The sequence below is a fragment of the Dreissena polymorpha genome, chromosome 2 (genome assembly GCF_020536995.1).
Source record: "Dreissena polymorpha isolate Duluth1 chromosome 2, UMN_Dpol_1.0, whole genome shotgun sequence".
Classification (NCBI taxonomy): Eukaryota; Metazoa; Mollusca; class Bivalvia; order Myida; family Dreissenidae; genus Dreissena; species Dreissena polymorpha.
The window spans coordinates 65903818-65926096 of NC_068356.1; the positions used below are offsets into that span (position 1 = coordinate 65903818).

Here is a 22279-nt window from a genome sequence, read left to right on the forward strand (position 1 = left end):
AAATCAGCGGGTTATGTAGGAGTGTGTGCTTGTGTGCGTATATAAACCGAGTTGAACAGATCTTACACGACTGGAAAGCATACATTACAGGTAGGATGCAATAAACATATGAAAACTATTTTTTTCCAGTTCAGGAAATGTTTTTTCGGCGTTAATTGGCTTTTTAAACTATGATATTTGTAATCCGTCTTCTAAAAAATAGTTGCGTACAATGTTACAACACCAAACAAAATACAATATTTCGGAAATATTTTTCCGATTGCGTTCATAAACTTAGATTCATATTATCGCGAGTTCCCGTCGATTCTCGCGGCCACCGACATTTCGGTCACAAGATAATCCAATTCTTTAGTTCATCATAAATAGCATTCAATATTTGCATTTTTCTGCTGAGCAGTCATGAATTAACTTGTAACATACAAAAGTAAACATATTTTTTAAACAAAATTAACTATATATCATAGCGGTTCATCTGGTTTATTTTTAGCAGTTATTGTACTTGCTCAAAAACAAATTTAATCTGCATCTGTTTTTTTAGTAATAAACCCAGCATATCATTTTTTTTCAATTTGCCTTAAAGGGGCCTTTTCACGTTTTGGTAAATGGACAAAATTAAAAAAAGTTTTTTCAGATCGCAAATTTTTCGTTTAAGTTATGATATTCGTGAGGAAACAGTAATACATGTACTGAACATTAACCATGCTCTAAAATAGCCATTATATGTATCTTTTGATGATTCAAAAACGATTCATAAAGCGTTGCAACTCGAAACAATTGAATAATTTGGAGAGTTCTGTTATTGTCGTTATTTTTGTGAAACTACGAGGATTGCTTATATTAAGTATAAAATACGTCCTTCATTGTATTAACACACATGGCCGATGGGTCTAAGTGGTGGACTTTTTACTCCACGACTCCAGGGGTCAGTGGTTCGAGCCCTGTTGAGGGTTACTTTTTTTAAATTTCATTCTTGATTGTTAACTGGAACTTTTTAGATCCAATGTTTACATTTACCAACATAAAACATTTAATGACAAACTTCAATACATGCCAAAATATGTGAAAAGGCCTCTTTAAGAGTAGTCGTGTGTCATCTTATCTACACATGTTCAGTAAATTTAAGTCGGAGACATTTCTATTTAAACTCTTAATCAACACGGGGAACATCGTCTTCGAGAGATATTCGTTCTTGCCCTATTCACTGATATTTATTTAAATACAATGATCTTGCTTAAATTCAGTATCCATTATTAGTTAAGGTTAAATTCAATTTAATATGTTTGTTTCATAGTGTACATTTTTATCGTAAAATATATACTTAATTTTACATTCAATAACAAAAACACATTAGTTAAGATAATATAGAGAACATCGCTAAAATACCAGTTATTTAACTTTAAAAAATCATCAAGTTTATTTCAGGCTACAGATTTTCACATTACCTCTTAAATGACACGAAAGTAATAAATTTTTCTTTGAAAATGTTATAGGCAAATGCAGATATGTACTTTTTCAATGAAAAATGTTGCCTAAATTCTTACGTTGTTTCGCTAATGAAATATTTCCGACATCATTTCAATATAAATTACACAATTCATTACCGGCTTTAGATTTTCACGCCTTTAAAATGATACTTAAATGAAAAATATTAATTAATATCTCCGGAACTATTAAAGATAAACTATAAAAATTAACTCATACACGTAGATATTTACGTCTCGGTTTATTTCAACTCAAGATATTGATATCACCTTTATAATGTAGCACTTGATTCATAACATTCAAAAATGAAGTTTTTAGGCAAAGAGTGCACTTTGAAAAAGCTAACTCGGTCGTAAATTTTATGTAATGTCTGTTAATTTTTCTGAAGAGACACATACATGTACATTATTGTATTGTTATATTCTTTTGTGATATATCATTCTCAAATCAATTGTATTTGTTAAAGCCGCATTTACTATCGAAACTTTTGATGTTTCACTACTGTTCGAAGTCAACAAACCATGTTTATTGGAAAAAAGCTGTCTTACACGCTGAAGTCACGCATGATAACGTTCATATCAGATGGCAACGAGATAGCACAGTATTGCAGTGATGTTTTCAATCTTTGTTTATTGATAGATCTTTGCTTTTTCTTTGGGAATGTCAGCTGGTATGATATTATTAAATAACAAAAACAACAATACACTTCTTAATTGAATCACAACTGTATATATTATTACTACAAATCCTGATTCAGTGATTCACTCCAATCATTATCACATTGCACTTGTAAATCATACTAGCATGTAAAATATAAATTTACTAGTTTCTATTGGTGACACAGAATGGCTCGCTTATTGGGTCGTTACAAGTACTTTCGTGATCGCGCTATAAAATGCAAAATGCATATAGACATTCTATGCTAAGATTCAGGGATGTTTTTCCCCTCTCAAATATATTCCAAGTCTTGACCATACCGCTACATCTGTGTTATCCATTATGGATGTAAGATCACGACTCACCCTTTTCCATGACCACTTTATTTATGCAATCAAAAGCACTCAATCCTACAAAACTTATATAATAAATCTGATTTTCAATGGAACAAGAAAGACAATGGTTACATGGTACTGATACATGTGATGCTGTTATCAATATTAACAATTACATAGCAAACCACATGTACACAAACCATGTTCAAATAATTAACAAGTTAATTTTATTACACACAAAAATCTACGCAGTCACAATACCAGGGACATAACGTTGCTAGAAAGAAAAATCCAAACACGTGTCAAAAGCAATTAATTCTTAATACATCATAAAACTGGATCGATACTCAGTTCACAACACGAACACTCAAAAAAGGGCATTAGTGTCTATAATATTGCTGTCCACTAATGTTCTGAATAAGATAACATAAATTTAAAGAAATTGTTACATACAACAAGATCTAACCATAATAATTCGTAAAGAAAATGAAATAAAATGTCACGCTGGCTTAAAATTGTCCCCAAAAGATTGAAATCATCGAAGGTAAATCACGATCGGATTATAACCTAGATGAGCCCGAGATCTTATTAATATGTTGAATATACATAGGAAAGAAAGTCCAAAGTATCTGGGTAAATGGTTCTGGTTCCTATGTTAAATAATGTACCTGCAAATAAAAAGGCATACCTGAAAGAGAGCATTTTTAAACATGTATTGTATCAAATCAGGTTAGTAAATATAATAACATATGTATCTTTAATGGAACGAAATACGATGCCAACTACAGTTTAAGCTACTTCTTCAAACCAAACTAAACATGATTACATGTATGTACCTTTCAATCAATCAATTACTTGGAAACCTACAGCAAAAGTTACCAGTTCAAACCAAACTTAACACAATAATCACTAGTAAGCATGTTCCACTGTGTTTAATTTGGTTTGAACTGGTAACTTTAACTGTACTTTCCACAGTAACCGATTACTGTGGAAACTACAGTTAAAGTTACCAGTTCAAACCAAACTAAACATGGTAATCAATCACTATTGAGCATGTTCCATTTGACAATGATGGTCAAGGTCAGCCGAGGTCCAGAAAACACGCTTGCACACCAGGCATGGGTACTTCTCCATTTTATGAACTCGCACCATATGCTGGTAAGCATTGCCCTTGTCCACAAATGCCTTGCTACAAACCAAACATTTGTGGTCCTTCGCATCATAATGTGTGCTTATATGCCTTTGCAATTTATCAGCTGGGAATACCTTGGTACAAACCCCACACTGTTTAACATAAGGGGATTTCGATGCTAAGGCTTCGTCGAGGTGTTGTGCTATAAGGTGCCTTGCAAGGGTAAATGTCCTATCAAACAACATTTGGCAGAATACACAGCGAGCTTTTGACTTCTTAAATGCCGCGCTTCCATAAATGTGTCGCTTTCGATGATGACCTAAAGAGGACGAATTATAAAAAAAAAAGGTGAACTATCACGACCGGTTTTCCTAATAGAATAGGGATTTTTAAAAGTGAATTTTAGTTATCAGTATTTTGTAATTTAACTTCTTTTCGTACTTAGACGGTTCGGTCGTACAAACCGTACTAAACGAAAATCTGTGTTGCTATGACCCTTTTTAACGTTTAAATACTGCGAAACGTTTCTATGAAAGAAAATAGTTGTCTTGTGTATGAAACATTGAAGAATAGTAATAACTGCCCTTAAAATACTATAACTAATATTTAATTATAATATTTTGAACACGAGGTTCTGTCCAACAAGTGACCTTGTATTTTTAAGTTGAATTATTTGTTCATAAAACTGAAGTACATATGTTATTCTTAGAATATTTGGTTGTCCGATGTTATTATGTTTTATAGTTCTATAGACGGAAAATACCGCAATTACGTAAGAAAACGTTCAGTTGACATCTACGAGACCACTTTATTTATGCAATCAAAAGCACTCAATCCTACAAAACTTGTTTAATAAATCTGATTTTCAATGGAACAAGAAAGACAATGGTTACATGGTACTGATACATGTGATGTTGTTATCAATATTAACAATTACATAGCAAACCACATGTACACAAACCATGTTCAAATAATTAACAAGTTAATTTTATTACACACAAAAATCTACGCAGTCACAATACCAGGGACATAACGTTGCTATAAAGAAAAATCCAAACACGTGTCATAACCAATTAATTCTTAATACATCATAAAACTGGATCGATACTCAGTTCACAACACGAACACTCAAAAAAGGGCATTAGTGTCTATAATATTGCTGTCCACTAATGTTCTGAATTAGATAACATAAATTTAAAGAAATTGTTACATACAACAATATCTAACCATAATAATTCGTAAAGAAAATGAAATAAAATGTCACGCTGGCTCAAAATTGTCCCCAAAAGATTGAAATCATCGAAGGTAAATCACGATCGGATTATAACCTAGATGAGCCCGAGATCTAATTAATATGTTGAATATACATAGGAAAGAAAGTCCAAAGTATCTGGGTAAATGGTTCTGGTTCCTATGTTAAATAATGTACCTGCAAATAAAAAGGCATATCTGAAAGAGAGCATTTTTAAACATGTATTGTATCAAATCAGGTTAGTAAATATAATAACATATGTATCTTTAATGGAACGAAATACGATGCCAACTACAGTTTAAGCTACTTCTTCAAAACAAACTAAACATGCTTACATGTACCTTTCAATCAATCAATTACTTGGAAACCTACAGCAAAAGTTACCAGTTCAAACCAAACTTAACACAAAAATCACTAGTAAGCATGTTCCACTGTGTTTAGTTTGGTTTGAACTGGTAACTTTAACTGTACTTTCCACAGTAACCGATTACTGTGGAAACTACAGTTAAAGTTACCAGTTCAAACCAAACTAAACATGGTAATCAATCACTATTGAGCATGTTCCATTTGACAATGATGGTCAAGGTCAGCCGAGGTCCAGAAAACACGCTTGCACACCAGGCAGGGGTACTTCTCCATTTTATGAACTCGCACCATATGCTGGTAAGCATTGCCCTTGTCCACAAATGCCTTGCTACAAACCAAACATTTGTGGTCCTTCGCATCATAATGTGTGCTTATATGCCTTTGCAATTTATCAGCTGGGAATACCTTGGTACAAACCCCACACTGTTTAACATAAGGGGATTTCGATGCTAAGGCTTCGTCGAGGTGTTGTGCTATAAGGTGCCTTGCAAGGGTAAATGTCCTATCAAACAACATTTGGCAGAATACACAGCGAGCTTTGGACTTCTTAAATGCCGCGCTTCCATAAATGTGTCGCTTTCGATGATGACCTAAAGAGGACGAATTATAAAATTCTGTACCACACATGTCGCAGACAAACTTCTTTTCTTTGGTGTGCCCATTCTCATGATCGCGCAAAATGTATTCACTTTTTAGAATTTTTTCACAGTACCGGCACTTGTATGTTACCTTTGATTTGGATTCATTGTGGGACAGTTCATGTCGGCCTAAAGCGTTTTTTTCAACATAGCACTTCCCACATACTTGGCACTGGTGTTTGGCTTTATAATGTGTCCTCCTTCGATGTTTGCGGAGCTCAAGACTTAATTCAAAGACTTCATCACAATATTGACAATTGAACACCTTTTTCACGTTCATTGTTTCATGTTTTTTCATGTGAGTAGCAAAGCTAGCCTTGCTTGTAAACTTTTCATCACACTTGGTGCACTTTTTTGACTTATCAAAGTGGCTCATTTTCTTGTGATTTCGGAGAAAATATGCCGACGCGAAGCCTTTTCCACACAGATTACAAGTCAGGTGCTTCGGTGCATGCTTCCGGAGCTTGTGCGTCATCAGTGAAAATTTTCCGCGGCATTTTTGGTGGCAAACCTAAGATAAATTCAGAAAATAATTAACTATTTAAACAATTTGCAAAAAGGACAAAATCAGGCAATTTTTAACTCATTGCACAATTTTTCAAAGGCATCTACAATAGGATCTAAGCAAATTAGCGCTATAGTGAATTTTAATGCATCGGGTTCATTTTACTATTATGTGTTACGATCGGGTTAAGTCGGTGTGATTTTACAGGCCATTTTTGCGGGGCGCTCCGCCATGTAAAAGTTCTGAAGCGCAACTTTTCCCTTTTCAAAGACAAAAACAGCAACGCGCCCTGATCGATAACACCTTAATTGGTTTCCTTGACCAAACTTGTAAGCATAAATATCTGCAAAATCAGCGTCCATCATTTCTTGTGACTGATTACATTTTACAATAAGCAACCTAAGGAAATTATTGCCGACCATATTGCCGAATGCAAAAAATTAAATGTAATAGTCAATATTACTGACAAGAAATTGCCATCACCTTACTGGATACCTAAATTACATAAAACGCCATATAAAAGCCGTTTTATCGCTAATTCAGTGTCTTGTACCACCAAGCAATTATCAGTGTATCTTACATCTGCATTGAGTGCTATTAGATATCATATAGCTAAATATTGTAATAAAGTTTATGAAAATAGTAATATTAACCTATTTTGGTCAATAAAAAACTCCTTAGAAGTTATTGATAAAATTGAAAAGAACAAATATAAGGTGTCACAAGTAAGCACTTATGATTTTTCTACACTATATACAACGCTTTCTCACGCTTTAATAAAATCCAAACTTGTTTCTTTGAAAAAACATTTGCTAGAGAGAAGTGTTCATATCTAGCTTTAAACACTAAAACAGCTTTTTTTACTAATCAGATATTAGATAATTGCATCATTTGGACTGGTCTTGACTTTTGTGCAGCACTTACTTTTCTTCTGGATAACTTGTTTGTTGAATGTAATGGTAAAATATTTAAACAAATTATTGGCGTTCCTATGGGTACTAATTGTGCGCCACTTATAGCTGATCTTTTTTTATATTGTTATAAAAACGAATTTATGTAAGAATTATCTAAAACAAAACAAGTAGATTTGATTCAATGTTTTAACCTTACTAGTAGGTACATTGATGACATACTTAATTTAGATAATCCATTATTTGAACAATATATTCAAAAAATCTACCCAAACGAACTAGTCTTAAATAGATCGTTTCAATCCAATACAGACGCTGCGTATTTAGACGTACATCTAACTATTAATAACATATTATTAAAACTAGTTTATACGACAAACGGGACGACTTTAACTTTGAAATTGTGAATGTTCCGTTCCTAGATGGCAACATCCCTAAAGGTCCTTCCTATGGTATTTACATTTCGCAGTTGGTAAGTTATGCCAGAGCATGTTCATGTATTAAAGATTTTAGTGATCGTAACTAATATTATATTAACAAAGAAATTGCTAAAACAAGGCTTTTTGTATCATAATCTAAGAAGTAAATTCGCTAGATTTCACTAAAAGTATGGTGATTTAATTTCAAAATATAATGTTTCTTTAAAATGGCATTTAAATAATGGAATTTCCCATCCATCATTTTATGGAGATGTTTTGAAGCGTGTCCGCAAATTAAAATTTGTTAAAGAAAATGTTCATATTGAACTTTTCAATTTAATTAACTCGTTTTTATCAAAAGGATATGATGCTGATGTACTTAAAAACACGTGCTTGATGGTTTTAGATTCACTATATCTTTCTTCTTTTGGAATTTGGAATCATTAATGATATTATGGGCATTTTTCACATTTGAGCATAATTGTGTCTTTGTGTCGTTTGCACAAATCTGCATAAAACTACATTTAGCCTCACATCTTACATCAAATCATTTCATTCGTCAGTTGTCAAAACACCTATATACTATTTGATTCCAATAAGGTCGCTTTAATTGGAATTACCATTTTAATACATTTAATTTTTAAATATTTAATCACCTAAACTTGTTTTATTAGTAGTTCAATTTTGCAGTACCGTCCCATTAATATTTTTATTTTTATTTTACAGTACTGCCCCTGGATTTTGTTCACGGCATTGTGTCTTCGCTTGTCAATTACGTCATAACCCTTTCTCTGTTCCTGGGTACGTTGATTTTTGTGACGTCATACGACCAACTTTCGCAGTTGTAATCTACATGCAAAGGCCATTGGGTTTATAATTTTATTTTTATTTTCTCTGTGACAGGCGTTTCTTGTTTGATTTATTTTTAAGCAGTACATAAACAACCAAGTAATGTAATATGGAACATTTACATCCATTATTGCTGCTTCTTCCTGTATTTGTGCGATGATGATCTGAAATTTAAACTTCATGATGCTATAGTTTTAAATCTTTTTCTATAAAGAAGGAATGTAGTTGACACTTGTTCATAGTTTCATTCCATCGTTCCTCAAAAAGTTGTAACTCTGTTGATATGGTATATTCAATACCATTGAGTAATTAAATGGTAATTAAATTGAATGCGTTTTAATTTCTTTTTATTATTGTTTAATTTGTGTTACAATGCTATGAGATTAAATTTTATTTACACTTAAATGTATTATGAATATTGCTGGGCCAAGTGTGAGGTTGAGCGCTCAAAAACCGGTTTAAACCCCCAATGCTTTGCATTGACCGTTCCAAGGCGGTGACCCCAGCTTTATTTTTATTTGTGTTTATGTTGTTTTGTATCGTGCTGTATTGTGCTGTTTTGTACTGTTTGGGCAATCGGTCACTTGCCCTAAATAAAGGACCTACTAATTGTTTATAATAATAATAATTCAATACTACCCCAGCAGCTGGAGTTTCACTTCTTTATATTGTGACGCCCTGTCCTTGCTTGATTTACTCCTTATCCGTGCATCGGATATTTTAATTAAATAAATCTAATTTTGTCCAGATCTCTGTTTAATCATTATAATATAAAGTTAACTAACTGGGTTATAAATGACTTATCTAAAAAAAACGTAACAATATAGATTTGGCGTCTTTCTTTGAGAGGAAATGTCAATTCAAAATCGTTATTTTGTTGTTTAAATGCACTACACAAATATTAAACGAAATTAAAAGATCTCGATGTTTTCTGCGACATTAATATTTTATAAAAAATAAATACAACCACATGCGGATAACAAGACGTTGTACATGTGCAGCGTACTTTTCATGCGCTTTTTATCGAGACAAACGATCAACACGAAATACATAGCACTATTTAATTGAAGTTACAACTTGTTACCGTCGCATTAACATTAAAATTAAGAAAAGTGAGTTCCTGATTACAAATCAATTGGGCATTCATCCGAACAATTACAGTTGTGTGTAATAATTAATTAAATTTAAATTTATAAAAATGAATAACTTGTCGAAATAACAGTTTTGACGATATTAGGCATCAAATGCACAATTTCCACTAGGATTACACCTGGTTGCCACAAAAAGTAAACAATATTCTGGTTACGATTGTATCGTGGAGGAGAAAACCTTCGTAGATGAATACAATAGTTTATGTATCTGAATCTGAATACCTGACCCATGTTAAGTCCTGTCATTTCTATTTCTCTCTATTTCAAGCAACAGTGAGCAAACTTTTGACCCCAAGTGAAGAATAAAAAGTAGTGCACAATCACGGATAAGCCTGTACTGACTTCTCAAGCTAAGCTAGGACGCCACGTTTTAACACATGCCTACCTCGCAATCATACATGTTGCTGCCACGTTTTAACACATGCCTACCTCGCAATCATACACTTTGCTGCCATGGTTTAACACATGCCTACCTCGCAATCATACACTTTGCTGCCACGGTTTAACACATGCCTACCTCGCAATCATACACTTTGCTGCCAAGTTTTAACACATGCCTACCTCGCAATCATACACTTTGCTGCCACGGTTTAACACATGCCTACCTCGCAATCATACACTTTGCTGCCACGGTTTAACACATGCCTACCTCGCAATCATACACTTTGCTGCCACGGTTTAACACATGCCTACCTCGCAATCATACACTTTGCTGCCAAGTTTTAACACATGCCTACCTCGCAATCATACACTTTGCTGCTGCTGCCCTTTCCATGGCACTCATCCTTATGAACATCAAGGGACACCCGACATGGGAAGGTTTCCTTGCATGTTTCACATGGACGTGCTTCATGCCTCCGCACCACATGCCTCCTCACTGAGAACCGAGTGGAAAATGTTTGTATGCAGTCCTGAAATCAAAGAATTTAGGTAGCCATGGTGAAGTGAATATGGTGTCCAACAAGCAACAGGGAGGTCACAGGTGTGATCCCTACTGTGAGTGTTTCAATAAACCTTTAGCTTTTGATGCAATCAAGCTATAATAAATAGGTTTAAGACTGAAATCAAAGAATAACAAAGGAATTTAGTATCCATTTCCAAGCTATTGTCTAGTGTTTGTATATAACAAATATTTAAGTTTTTAAGGTACGAATTACACTCCAAAAGTGTGGGCTAAACAATTTACTAGTTTGGGATCAACTTTTTTAGTGTTTAATTAAATATTTTTTTCCTATGCTTAAGGAAAATGTTTGCAATTCCTTTTAGAATACTGAAATTATGTTTGTATTTATCACAAAACATAGTTACTCATCCTTGTTTAATCAGGACTTAGCCTGACTGATATTTTGAAGACATATGAAAAATTATAGTATGAAAGGTTTGTATTTAGAAAATGTAATGTATACCCTTATCTTTGTTGCATGATATGGAGACACTGGTTTCTATGACAAATGGCGGAAGACATATTGAACTATACAATTCTTTTTCAATGTTTATATACTAATTACTTTGCAAAACATGTCACACATGGATAATCTTGTCACGAAAACGTCTCTTTCACCACATTTATTTGTTACATTATCTTACCTAGATCGGCATATGTAAGTTTTAATGTGATCACTTTCTAAACAGATTACTGGTAAACTGGAAAAGACCAAATTGTCACACGTACCTTCATGGGACAGGGGTATGCAGGTTTCTTCCTTTGTGCTGTTTGTGTTTCAGAAACCTGTTAGAATAAGAACATTACCATTATGAAAAAATACCTGGCTTGAAGATGTATAGGTACACAAAATATATAAAAACCTAGAAATAACTTAAAAATAACGGAAATCTAAAACACTGAAAAGCGTAAAAAGGAGCTACAATAAACCAGGAGACTAAGCAATGACATAATACTAGAAGGAACTGAACTGTTTTGATCAATTTCTGTGATGTTTCGAAAAACATTTCAGAATTCAGCCAAGACATCATTTGAACAAATATTTTAACAAGATTGTAAGATATTGGGCTAAAAATGTCTCATTAAGGGTGGTCATAAACTTTTTAGTTACTTGACCAACAACCTAGTTTTTGATGCCACATGATCTTGTTTCCCAATTGGCTGAGATACTATTAAGACAAATGTTCCACCAGTTTTCATGGAAATTGGGCAATAAGTAAGGAATCTAGAGAATTCACAAATTTTTTCTTCAAGTGTTACCTTGTGACCCAGTTTTTAACTCTACAAATCCAGTATCGACCTTGGCAAAAATTTGATAGGATCAAATGCTATCATCAATTTTCATGAATTCTGGGAATTAATGTGGGTTCTAGAGGGTTCAGAAGCTTTTTCTTAAATTTGACCTATAATCTAGTCTTTGTCGACCCTACCTGACTCAGTTTAGATTTCAGTTGGGATATTATAAGGACAAATGATATCACTATGTTTCATGAAGATTGGACAATAAATATGGCCTCTAAAGTGTTCACATGCTTTATCTTTAATTTAATCTAGTAACAAAGTGTTTGACATCACGTGACCACCACGTGACGTGAACAAGATGTGTTTGTGAAACACTATGTCCCCCTATATGATGTTTGACATTGTAGGATGACCTTGACCTTGTGAAGGATGACCTTGACCTTTCACCTCTCAAAATGTGCAGCTCCATGAGATACACATGCATGCCAAATATCAAGTTGCTATCTTCAATATTGCAAAAGTATTTATAAAATAAGCGATTTGGGCCACATATATTTGACCTCTGACCTTGAAGGATGACCTTGACCTTGACCTTTCACCACTCAAAATGTGCAGCTCCATGAGATGCACATGCATGCCAAATATCAAGTTGCTATCTTCAATATTGCAAAAGTATTTATAAAATGAGCGATTTTGGCCACATATAATTGACCTCTGACCTTGACCTTGACCTTTCACCACTCAAAATGTGCAGCTCCATGAGATACACATGCATGCCAAATATCAAGTTGCTATCTTCAATATTGCAAAAGTATTCATAAAATGAGCGATTTTGGCCACATATATTTGACCTCTGACCTTGAATGATGACCTTGACCTTGACCTTTCACCACTCAAAATGTGCAGCTTCATGAGATACACATGCATGCCAAATATGAAGTTGCTATCTTCAATATAGCAAAAGTTATTGCAAAATGTTAAAGTTGGCGCAAACAGACCAACAGACCAACAGACAGACCAACAGACAGACAGACAGGGCAAAAACAATATGTCCCCCACTACTATAGTGGGGGACATAAAAACTTGGAGATGAATCAAAGAGACTAATAAATATTCTGACAAAGTATCATGAAAATTGATAAATAAATTTGACCTCTAGAGTGTTTACAAGATGTTGATGACAAAGGACAGGCACATGGTGATCACAAAAGCTCGTCATGATGATGTTGTGCTTATTTTATGAAAGCTTAAAACTATTAAAAAAAATATTAAATTGTTTTTTATTTGTATTCACAACATATGCACTGATACAGTACCTTGATGAAGACACCCTTGTTTTAGGGTAATAATATATTTTTTATTCATAACTGAATTAAGGCCTACTTAGTTCTTTGGTACTATAAACCATTCAAAGCCCTACACAAGACAATTTTAAAATTGCATCATATGCTGAAAGATACATGTGTACTACCTCTGAATGGGAGATGTCTTCCATGTTGATTGAATTTAGATCCTTAAAAGGCTCACTTTCTTGTTCTATTTTCAAATTAGAGAGATTGTCTGCAGACATTTTCTTTTCTGTGTCAAACAATGAGACTGTTCTATCTGGATCTGGTTGGGGGATGTAACCCTGTGCTGGTGTCTCCAGATCACTTAATTCAAACCCAGAACAGAGCGTGTCATTGGAGCAGTCCTCTACCAACGATGAACTCACAATGGTTTCTTGGTCCTTTCTTTTTGCAGTATAGGAACTTGCACCTACAGCATAAAATGTAGTTTTTTTGTTTTCTCGAAATAATTGAATAATAATAACTGAGATAGAGAATGAGAGATTAATATTATATACTGAAAGCATCACACATGGTTAAACCAAAATGAAGGAATCTAATAAGTACGAAAAAAAGAGTAAAGAAATACTTAACTAAAGCAATCAAAATCACATGTTTTGAGATCATTACAAAAATGATAATTAATGTGTTGTTGTTGCATATTTGATGTTTGTAACAGAAAGTTTAGAGGTACAAATTATTTTGAAAATATTTCATTATATTTTGACAATAAACTAGTGTGAGGTATCAGGTGGAGTACCATTTATAAAAACATGCAAAATGGTCACAATTTTTATTTCTGACAAATAAATTGCACTCTCAAACGGTGGGAATTGAAGAGAGCATTTGCAGACACGTAAAAAAAGTAACCGATTTAGAAAGTAGGAAAAGACGGCATCTGTTATAAAGGTTGAAAAAGTATGAACCCTAAAAGACTTGTGCCAGGTGTATCTAAGGGCCTTTTAAATGTATCCATTTTCAAACCAAAATGGTAAAATAAATCTTATTTTGACAAAAAAATCCCAAGTTGTTGTTTTTTAAGAAGTGTCTAATAACTATTATATCTGAATATTATTTAACTAACATCTGACAAAGTATATCTAACTATTATTTGTGATTTTTTTTATTGAATTATATCATTAAGTGTTACATTATCTTAGTTTTTCCCAAATCAAATTTGCACGAAAAAAAAGCCCAATCCTGAAATTGCATTTTCCTAAAGGGTAGGAAAATGCATGTGAATAAACAAATTATGTAAATCAATTCAAGTTGAACTTATTTACTTACAGAAATTAAGAAAATTGCTTCCAACATCTGGATTTAGTAGCAGAAATTTCTTTCCTGCACTGGTTCCACAATTCTGGACTTCATACATGACGGACTTCTTCACTACCATCAGGGCAGCGTGGATTTCCAGAGCTTCAAAGACTGAAAACTATACAGCAGAAGTCAACTTAGGACAAACCCAGAACAGGTTATTTTTTACCAAGGGATGGTGGGTTTGAAACTTATCTAGATTAAAAGTACATAAAAAAATGTCTTGTAACATTTTCTTTACCCAATGTAAAATCACAATCACTTGGCAGTAAGCCATTGAGTTTTCTTTGACTAACTTTGACTTAAGTTTCACGACTATTGAACCTAAACACTGGCATATGGAGTGTTTTTGTTTTTGTAAGATTTGACCTGGTTACCTATATTTTGAGTTGACCCCCCTTACCAAACATCAAAATTTGCTTACAAAAATAAATATTATGACCAAGATTCATAAAATCTGAAACAAAATTGTGACCTCTAGAGTGTTTACAAGGATTTTGTATAATATAATGAAAATTTGAACAATCTAAGGGCAATAATTATGGCATTAATTAATTGATTATGCTCATTAGCAAACTTGATGGAGATCTTTCAGCAACTTTGATAAAGAATGCTTGAGAAATGTGAATGCGGCCAGCGGACAAAGACCAATCCTAAAACCTCACCTGAGCAATCAGGTGAGCTAAAATGTGTGTTTCACCGATCTGAGCCATTTTCCAACTTGTCCGAGAAATCAATAATACCAATGTATTGACTAAGTTTCACCATGATTAGGCAAAAAATGTGACTTCTAAAGTGTTGGGAATTGCAAACTCATCTGAGATATATATAAAACCAATCTTTTCACCAAGTTTCATGATGATTGGGAAAATAATGTGAGTTCTAAAGTGTTCGCAAGCTTTTTTTACTATATAAATATAAGAAAACTGCCCCCCGGGCCCCCCCACCCTGGCAGCCATGTTATTGAATAATTCAACTGACCGGAATCATTTTCAAACTCAACTCTTGTATCAACGAAACAAATGTTCTGACCAAATTTCATGAAAATTGGGCCAAAATCGTGACTTCTAGAGAATTCACTATATACATATGGAGAAAAATGCCCCACCCACCGGCGGCCATGTTTTTTCACCGCTCTGGACCATTTTCAAACTCGTCCGAGATATCAATAAAACCAATGTTTTGACCAACTTTCATGATGATTGGGCAAAAATTGCGACTTCTAGAGTGTTTACAAGGTTTCTCTAAAGCCAAATAAGGAAAACTGCCCCGCCCACTGGCGGCCATGTTTTTCATCTGACCGAAACCACTTTTGAACTGAACCAACATATCATTTAGGCAAACATTTTGACCAAATTTCATGAAAATTGGGCCAAAAATGTGACTTCTAGAGTGTTCACATGTTTTTACTATATACATATAGAGAAAAATGCCCCCGCCCACTGGCAGCCATGTTTTTTCACCAATCTGGACCATTTTCGAACTTGTCCGAGATATCAATAAAACCAATGTTTTGACCAACTTTCATGATATTTGGGCAAACCTTGTGACTTCTAGAGTGTTTACAAGGTTTCACTATAGCCAAAGAAGGAAAACTGCCCCGCCCACTGGCGGCCATGTTTTTCAACGGACCGGAACCACTTTTGAACTCAACCAATTTATCATTAAAAAAAACATTTTGACACAGTTACATGAAGATTGGGCATAAAATGTGACTTCTACAGTGTTTACAAGTTTTTTCTTTTTTTTGACCTAGTGACCTAGTTTTTGAGCCAGCATGACCCAGTTTCGAAGTCGATCAAAATATCATTGGGACAAATTTTATGACCAAGTTTCATGAAGATCGGACAATAAATGTGGCCTCTAGAATGTTTACGAACAAATGTGCACGGACGATGGACGGACGGACAAAGACCGGTCACAAAAACATAACAGTATTTACACAGATAAAAACGTACTCTGTTAATATTTGTTTGACTGCATGTTAAATAGTAAAAATAGTGAAAATAAAACACCCCAAAATAATACCAGTCACAGAACACCTTAAGTACTCGAAGCATAATTTTTTTTAATACACACACATTTTCCAAAACATCAGTGCCAGAAAATTCAGAGTAATCCTTGAAATTTCTATTGAATTGACATCTATATGGTATTCTTGTCAATCAGATCTCTCATAAAAGATGATGAGAGCTTGTTAATACCTGGCGACTGTTAACTATAAATTACTTAAAGTAATTTTGCAATCAATTTAAAATCATTTCAACAGTTTAGATTTTTGATTTTGTTTAACAAAATCTTTCTTTTACAAGTACTCCACGGAAAAAACTCTTTCCACTGAGCACGAGATTTACATGTGACCAGTATGCTAGGAAAGCATCCATGTTCCCTCAGCAATCATTGTCATGTTTTTAGATCAGAGATTACAGGAGGAAACTTGCTCAAATGGGGGGGTCTGGTTTCCGAGTTCAGCTCTGGGAATTAACTGTGCAAGCTACTTTCACACATATTGACTGACCTACACAATAATTGCTTTGACAGACGACAATATCTCATCTAACTTTTGGGTGTTGTAATACACTGGCTCTTGGATGTTTGGGTAAATCCATGATTGGGAAATAAAACAAATAATGTACACATAAGTGTATCTCGGTACAGTACAGGCACCGTGTACTTCAACAAAAATGCCTGTCCGCGGTGTTAACATTTCCTGATGGGTGACATTTCGCAGGGGACTGACACCCGAAATCGCCTCGATTGCACGCTATCGTTAACGGGAACACCCGTGATCACCGCGATGACTTTCTTCCAACGTGTCTAGAACCCATGTTTCTTATCCCCAAATGTTAAATAAGCACGTGCACTATTATTTATTATGTTGGTCAGTACAAAAGGCCTATAGAAAACTGCCGACTGTGTCTTTGTTTTATTTCCCAAACAAGCACTGAAAATCCAATATCCTATGTATTACGAAACACAAACTTTAGATAAGCACGTGTCGTCTGTCAAAACAATGATTGTACATGTCAGTTAACATATCGGAGTAATTTTCGTATATGATATCGGAAACGGACTTGCTTTAAACAAATTACAATTACGATATTTATTTTCATAAGATTTGCTGAAAACAAATGAGAACCAAACAAACGTACACAGACAACACAAAATATAAATAATAATTATGACAAATTAAATTTAAAAAACGTTGGTTTATTTTCGAAAAATCGCCTTAAGTCTCTCCCGATTTCCAGAAAATGACTTATACATGTTGAATGAAATCTAAATATAGATGACGCTGCTCATTGGTCGTTGTAAAAGAATATTCATGAACTGTACACTGCACTTTATGTGCAATCAGATACAGTACAATAATTGTTGCAATATTGAACGAACTAAAAGATGATAACGACACAGCATTTTTGCCTTTTATTTATTCACAGGAAATGCCAATTCCAAATCATTTGCGAGATACCCCGATACTTAAAAATGGAAATTCACACGAAGCTTTTACAATGTTGTCTGCTCTTCGCAGTTTTTTGTGCATAAATTTATATACCCACGCCTATTTTCGCGCGCTTTTTGTCAAGAAAATATCATGGGCATATACATGTTTTTATTTGTGGCTACAATTTTTAACAGAACATGAACTGTTCACCATGCGCGTACACCACATTTAGTGATTTACGCACGTTGGAATACCCATGTCCGGATTGGAAGCTTATTTCATCAAATCTTTTTATAGAAACATATGCCGAAATTCATTTAGTACTTTACTTTTGTCGTCAATATAAACACTTATAAATGAAAGGGATCAATACAATACATTTATGTTCAATTATTTTATTTTTAGCCAACATGATGAACACCGCGGTAGATATTATTGTGATTCGAGGTGTTCCCCTTAGGGCAAACGGCCCCGTTACATTTGATCTGAACACCCATCGCAGGGTTCATACTGGTAAGCGAACACTGTGATATGAACACCGCGGCGAGTTGCGTTTGTTTTAGTACACGGTGCCTGTACTGTATATGAAATACAAGCGCGCAGGGAAGATCTACTGCCAAATGCATTGATCTGGTTAAATTGCCCAATTACTTTACAGAAACTACCTAAACTAGCAACGAAATGATGAATAAGTGTATGTGCTAAATAATATTGCAACCGTTGTATACCCTACATGATGAACAAAGCCGTACAAAACATGCAAATTGAGTGACTTTCAATTTATTTAAAAGTAAACGAGCATACTCATTTGATACATATTTTTATAGCACGAGTATTCTATTAAAGTGCATACTTCTTTCAGAATTTAGTTACTCACCAAGTCTATAATTCGATTTTGTACATCATCATTTAGCGAACCTAATAATGCCATTGTTGTTTGTAACGTAGTATGAAAAAGATACCAAAATTTAGTTAGGAATTCATGACAAATTTAGAACAAAGGGCGGCAACTTATGCACGGGTATGGCTAAATGGCGCAAATGGCTTTAAATGACTGGTAATGGTTGCGCATTTTTCACTTTTAACATTTCAAACATATAACCAATACTTTAATAATATCTTATTAAAATATGTTCAAAAATTTGTAGCGAAACGGGTTTACAGGAAAGACGCTCTTTTTTGCAAGTTGTTTAGATGTTGCACGACAAAGCCTTCGTAAGTAAATGGGTGTATAGAAAACGCAGCTTTTAATAAAGGCTGAACACTGCATGCTGCGTTATCGGGGTATAAAACGCAGCCAACATAGACATCGTTGAAGCCAATATAGATATCGCAATTGGAAAACGCAACCAATATAGAAATAGAAGGAAAACGCAGCCAATATAGAAATAGAAGAAAAACTCAGCCAATATAGAAAAGATGGCAAAAACGTGTGAAATTCGAGAATGATCGTGTCAATAATTCGAAGGTTTTAATCAACATTATATGTATGAAAATGGTTAAGGTCCATACATTTTTTTTCCCATTTTTAATCGCTAAAACGGCAGTAGAAATATACACTTATTTTGATTTTCCGTTTCAAGATGAATACATAATAACTTTTTTTGATAAGCACACATGAGTAATTTTATTAAATGTATCTATATATTAAACGTATTAATTGTTGTATTCAACGGATTATTGACTTTGAATTTTATAATCGTGTTATTGAATTATATTTTGCTAACGCTACAGTACGTTTACTCGATATACTATTAAGACACGGCTATCTAGTTACTTGGGCACCTGCATGGTTTCTTCGGCAACGTAGTAGAGATATAACTTATGAGATTGTATGTTGTCTGTGATAAATTGTATTTTATCGAGATTTCCTAAGTGTGATTTTAAGGATGTACATTTAGCCGGAATTAATACTTCCCTTTGAATTTCAAACCAAATGACACTTTCTTATACCGGGTTTTTATTTGCTCAAATGACTTTAACGCGAATTATTTTGGGCGACCCATAATTTTGCAACGTTCGGACTGGAATTTCGCACGCATTGTTTAAAAAAAGGTTTTATTTCAACGAGTAACTCGTAGTCGTTTTTTTATATTGGACTGTTTGTTTTATTATCAGCGTCTGTACTTGTAATTGCAGTGCAGTAATCTGGGACCTGTGTAAGGAATGTGGATAGCTTCCTTCTTAACTAATCTTTAGAGACAATATCAATCGTATTGATGGTTGAGACCAGCAGTGTTCTTCAGCTGCAAAATCCAGGTCCTTCTTCTGAAGCGCCTCTGAATGAGCAAAAACAGGCAGCAAGACGCCAGGAAGAAAGTGGAGAAACTTGAAGCAAGCGATAAGTTTGTACAGACTTAGGGACTTGCCTTATTTCATTTCGAGGAACACAGAGACGTAAGTAGTGTAGTTCTGCAAGAATACTTCACAAGACCCAAGGAAACTGTGTCGATTTGTACGAAAACAAATTTTAACTATCTTACATAACTAAATGTTGCCCGCAGTGCAGCATCCATCATGACAGTGTTCTTTATGGAAAAGAGGAAGTATTTGTATACACTATTTAGGCTTTCATAAATCGAATAAAGATAGGGAAAAGAATATGCCCCCGAACAACAGCTAACGGCTTGTCTTTGAGCAATGCATATGTGGCCAACAGCCCAGGTACTTCTCCTTCAATCTAATGACAACCTTCGACGTATTCTTGGTCATTACAGCAGCCCCATCGGCACGCATTGCACAAAGCTTTGCAATGTCTTTCCCCTTTTTGAGAGTGTCCAATTATTTTCTTTCGTCGATCATCAGGCTGAGATTGTCGCTTTTCTTTACCTGTGTGAGTAATTCGATCACTTGTACATGCATTTAAAGGGTCATGTCCACAGATTTTTTTGTGCGTGGATAAAGTCATGCTTTATGTTATATATTTTTTTATTTGAAGCAAAAGTGTCGATACAACCTGTTGCAATGTAGAGGTTGATACGTAAAAACCTGTTACATAAAATTGCCTACGGCGAAGTCATTTATGATTGTAATGTTGTCGGTTGCCACAAGTATATGTGTTCATGATGTTACCTCATTTAATGTGAACATATTCATTAAGAACACGCCATGTGTTTAATTGAATTCCTGTATGCATACATCTTTTGACAATGAGTATCAATGTAAATGTCACACCAGAAAACATGCCTGCACACTTTGCATGAGTATTTCCCCATTGCATGAACCCTTAATATATGAAAATCTGCAAAGCCTTCAGCACTGAATGCCGTGAGACAAACCGTACATATATGATCTTTACTATTAGTATGAATTTGCATTTGCCGTTCGAAATGATCGTAGTTATAAACCTTGAAACAAACCCCACACTTTTAAATATACGTTGATCCGGGTACTAAAGCTACTTCAAGGTGCTGTTTTAAAAGGTGTTGTGCAAGTTGACAAGAAAAATTAAATAACAGACAAAATAAAAACCGAGATTTTGGCTTGGTACTTGCTGCTCTTCCATAAATGCGTCGCTTACAAGACAAGACAATGAGTGGCTAACTAAGTGCTGTTGTAAAATTACTTTCCACGTATGTCAGTTACAAACTTTGCTTTCTTTGTGTGACCATTTCATGATGTAGAAAACCTCGTTCCGTGGATTAAACTTTTCCGCAGAACTTACTTTTAAATTATTTTTTAGGGTTTGCCTTAAGGTTAAGATTGCGATTACCAAAATAGAATTTTCAACAAACTGTACTGATTGTTTGGTTTACTGTGCATCTGTGTTCGATGTTTACAAAGCCCAGGCTTTGAAATAAATACTTCTCAACACTATGCACATCGGACAAATCTTCGGATGAAGTTTAATGGGCAATAAATGCGTTTTCTGGAGTAGCCACCACATTTTTTTTCCTTTCCATAAACTAATGACCTGATTTTATATCCCATGTTACCCAATTTTGAACTAGGCGGAGAAATAATTGGAACAAATGTTATGAACAAGATTCATGAAGATTGGGCAACAAATCAGGCATCTAGAGTGTTTACAAGGTTTTTCTGTAATTGTCTTAGTGGTCGAAATCGATCGGGATATCATCTGGACTCAGGTTCTGAGTTTCATGAAATAGTTGGGACAATAAATGATGCCTTTGCAGTTTTCACAAACTTAATCTTTGATGAATAGTGACTTAGTTTTTGACCCCACGTGGTCCATTATCAATCTTAGTAGAGATATGTTTAGGACAAATATTATGCCCAAGTTTCATAAAGTTTGGCAAAAACAAGGCTTCTATAGTGTTCACTAGTTTTCTGTTTAAATTGACATA

The 22279-nt window shown here is 34.3% G+C and overlaps 2 protein-coding genes across 5 annotated transcripts in view; one reads left to right on the plus strand and one right to left on the minus strand.

Moving 5' to 3' along the window:
- The window catches only part of LOC127867389 (DNA polymerase beta-like), a 177481-nt gene that overhangs the window by 94261 nt on the left and 60941 nt on the right, over window positions 1–22279 (plus strand). The gene's annotated exons all lie outside the window — the stretch shown is intronic.
- LOC127867384 (zinc finger protein 816-like) lies at window positions 462–18977 on the minus strand. Of its 4 annotated transcripts, none has more exons than XR_008043470.1 (7): window positions 18850–18977; window positions 14498–14645; window positions 13354–13640; window positions 11370–11426; window positions 10435–10608; window positions 3505–6373; window positions 462–3421 (listed from the first exon to the last, which is right to left on the minus strand). XR_008043470.1 is itself a non-coding variant. In XM_052408501.1 (7 exons), exons 1-6 carry the CDS (start codon window positions 18901–18903, stop codon window positions 5408–5410), a joined length of 1686 nt encoding a protein of 561 aa, XP_052264461.1. In that variant the 5' UTR covers window positions 18904–18977; the 3' UTR covers window positions 462–3421; window positions 5394–5407. The 4 variants fall into 4 exon arrangements, 3 of the variants coding, with proteins under 3 accessions (XP_052264461.1, XP_052264460.1, XP_052264458.1); XM_052408501.1 differs by having other exon boundaries at window positions 5394–6373; XM_052408500.1 differs by having other exon boundaries at window positions 462–5310; window positions 5394–6373.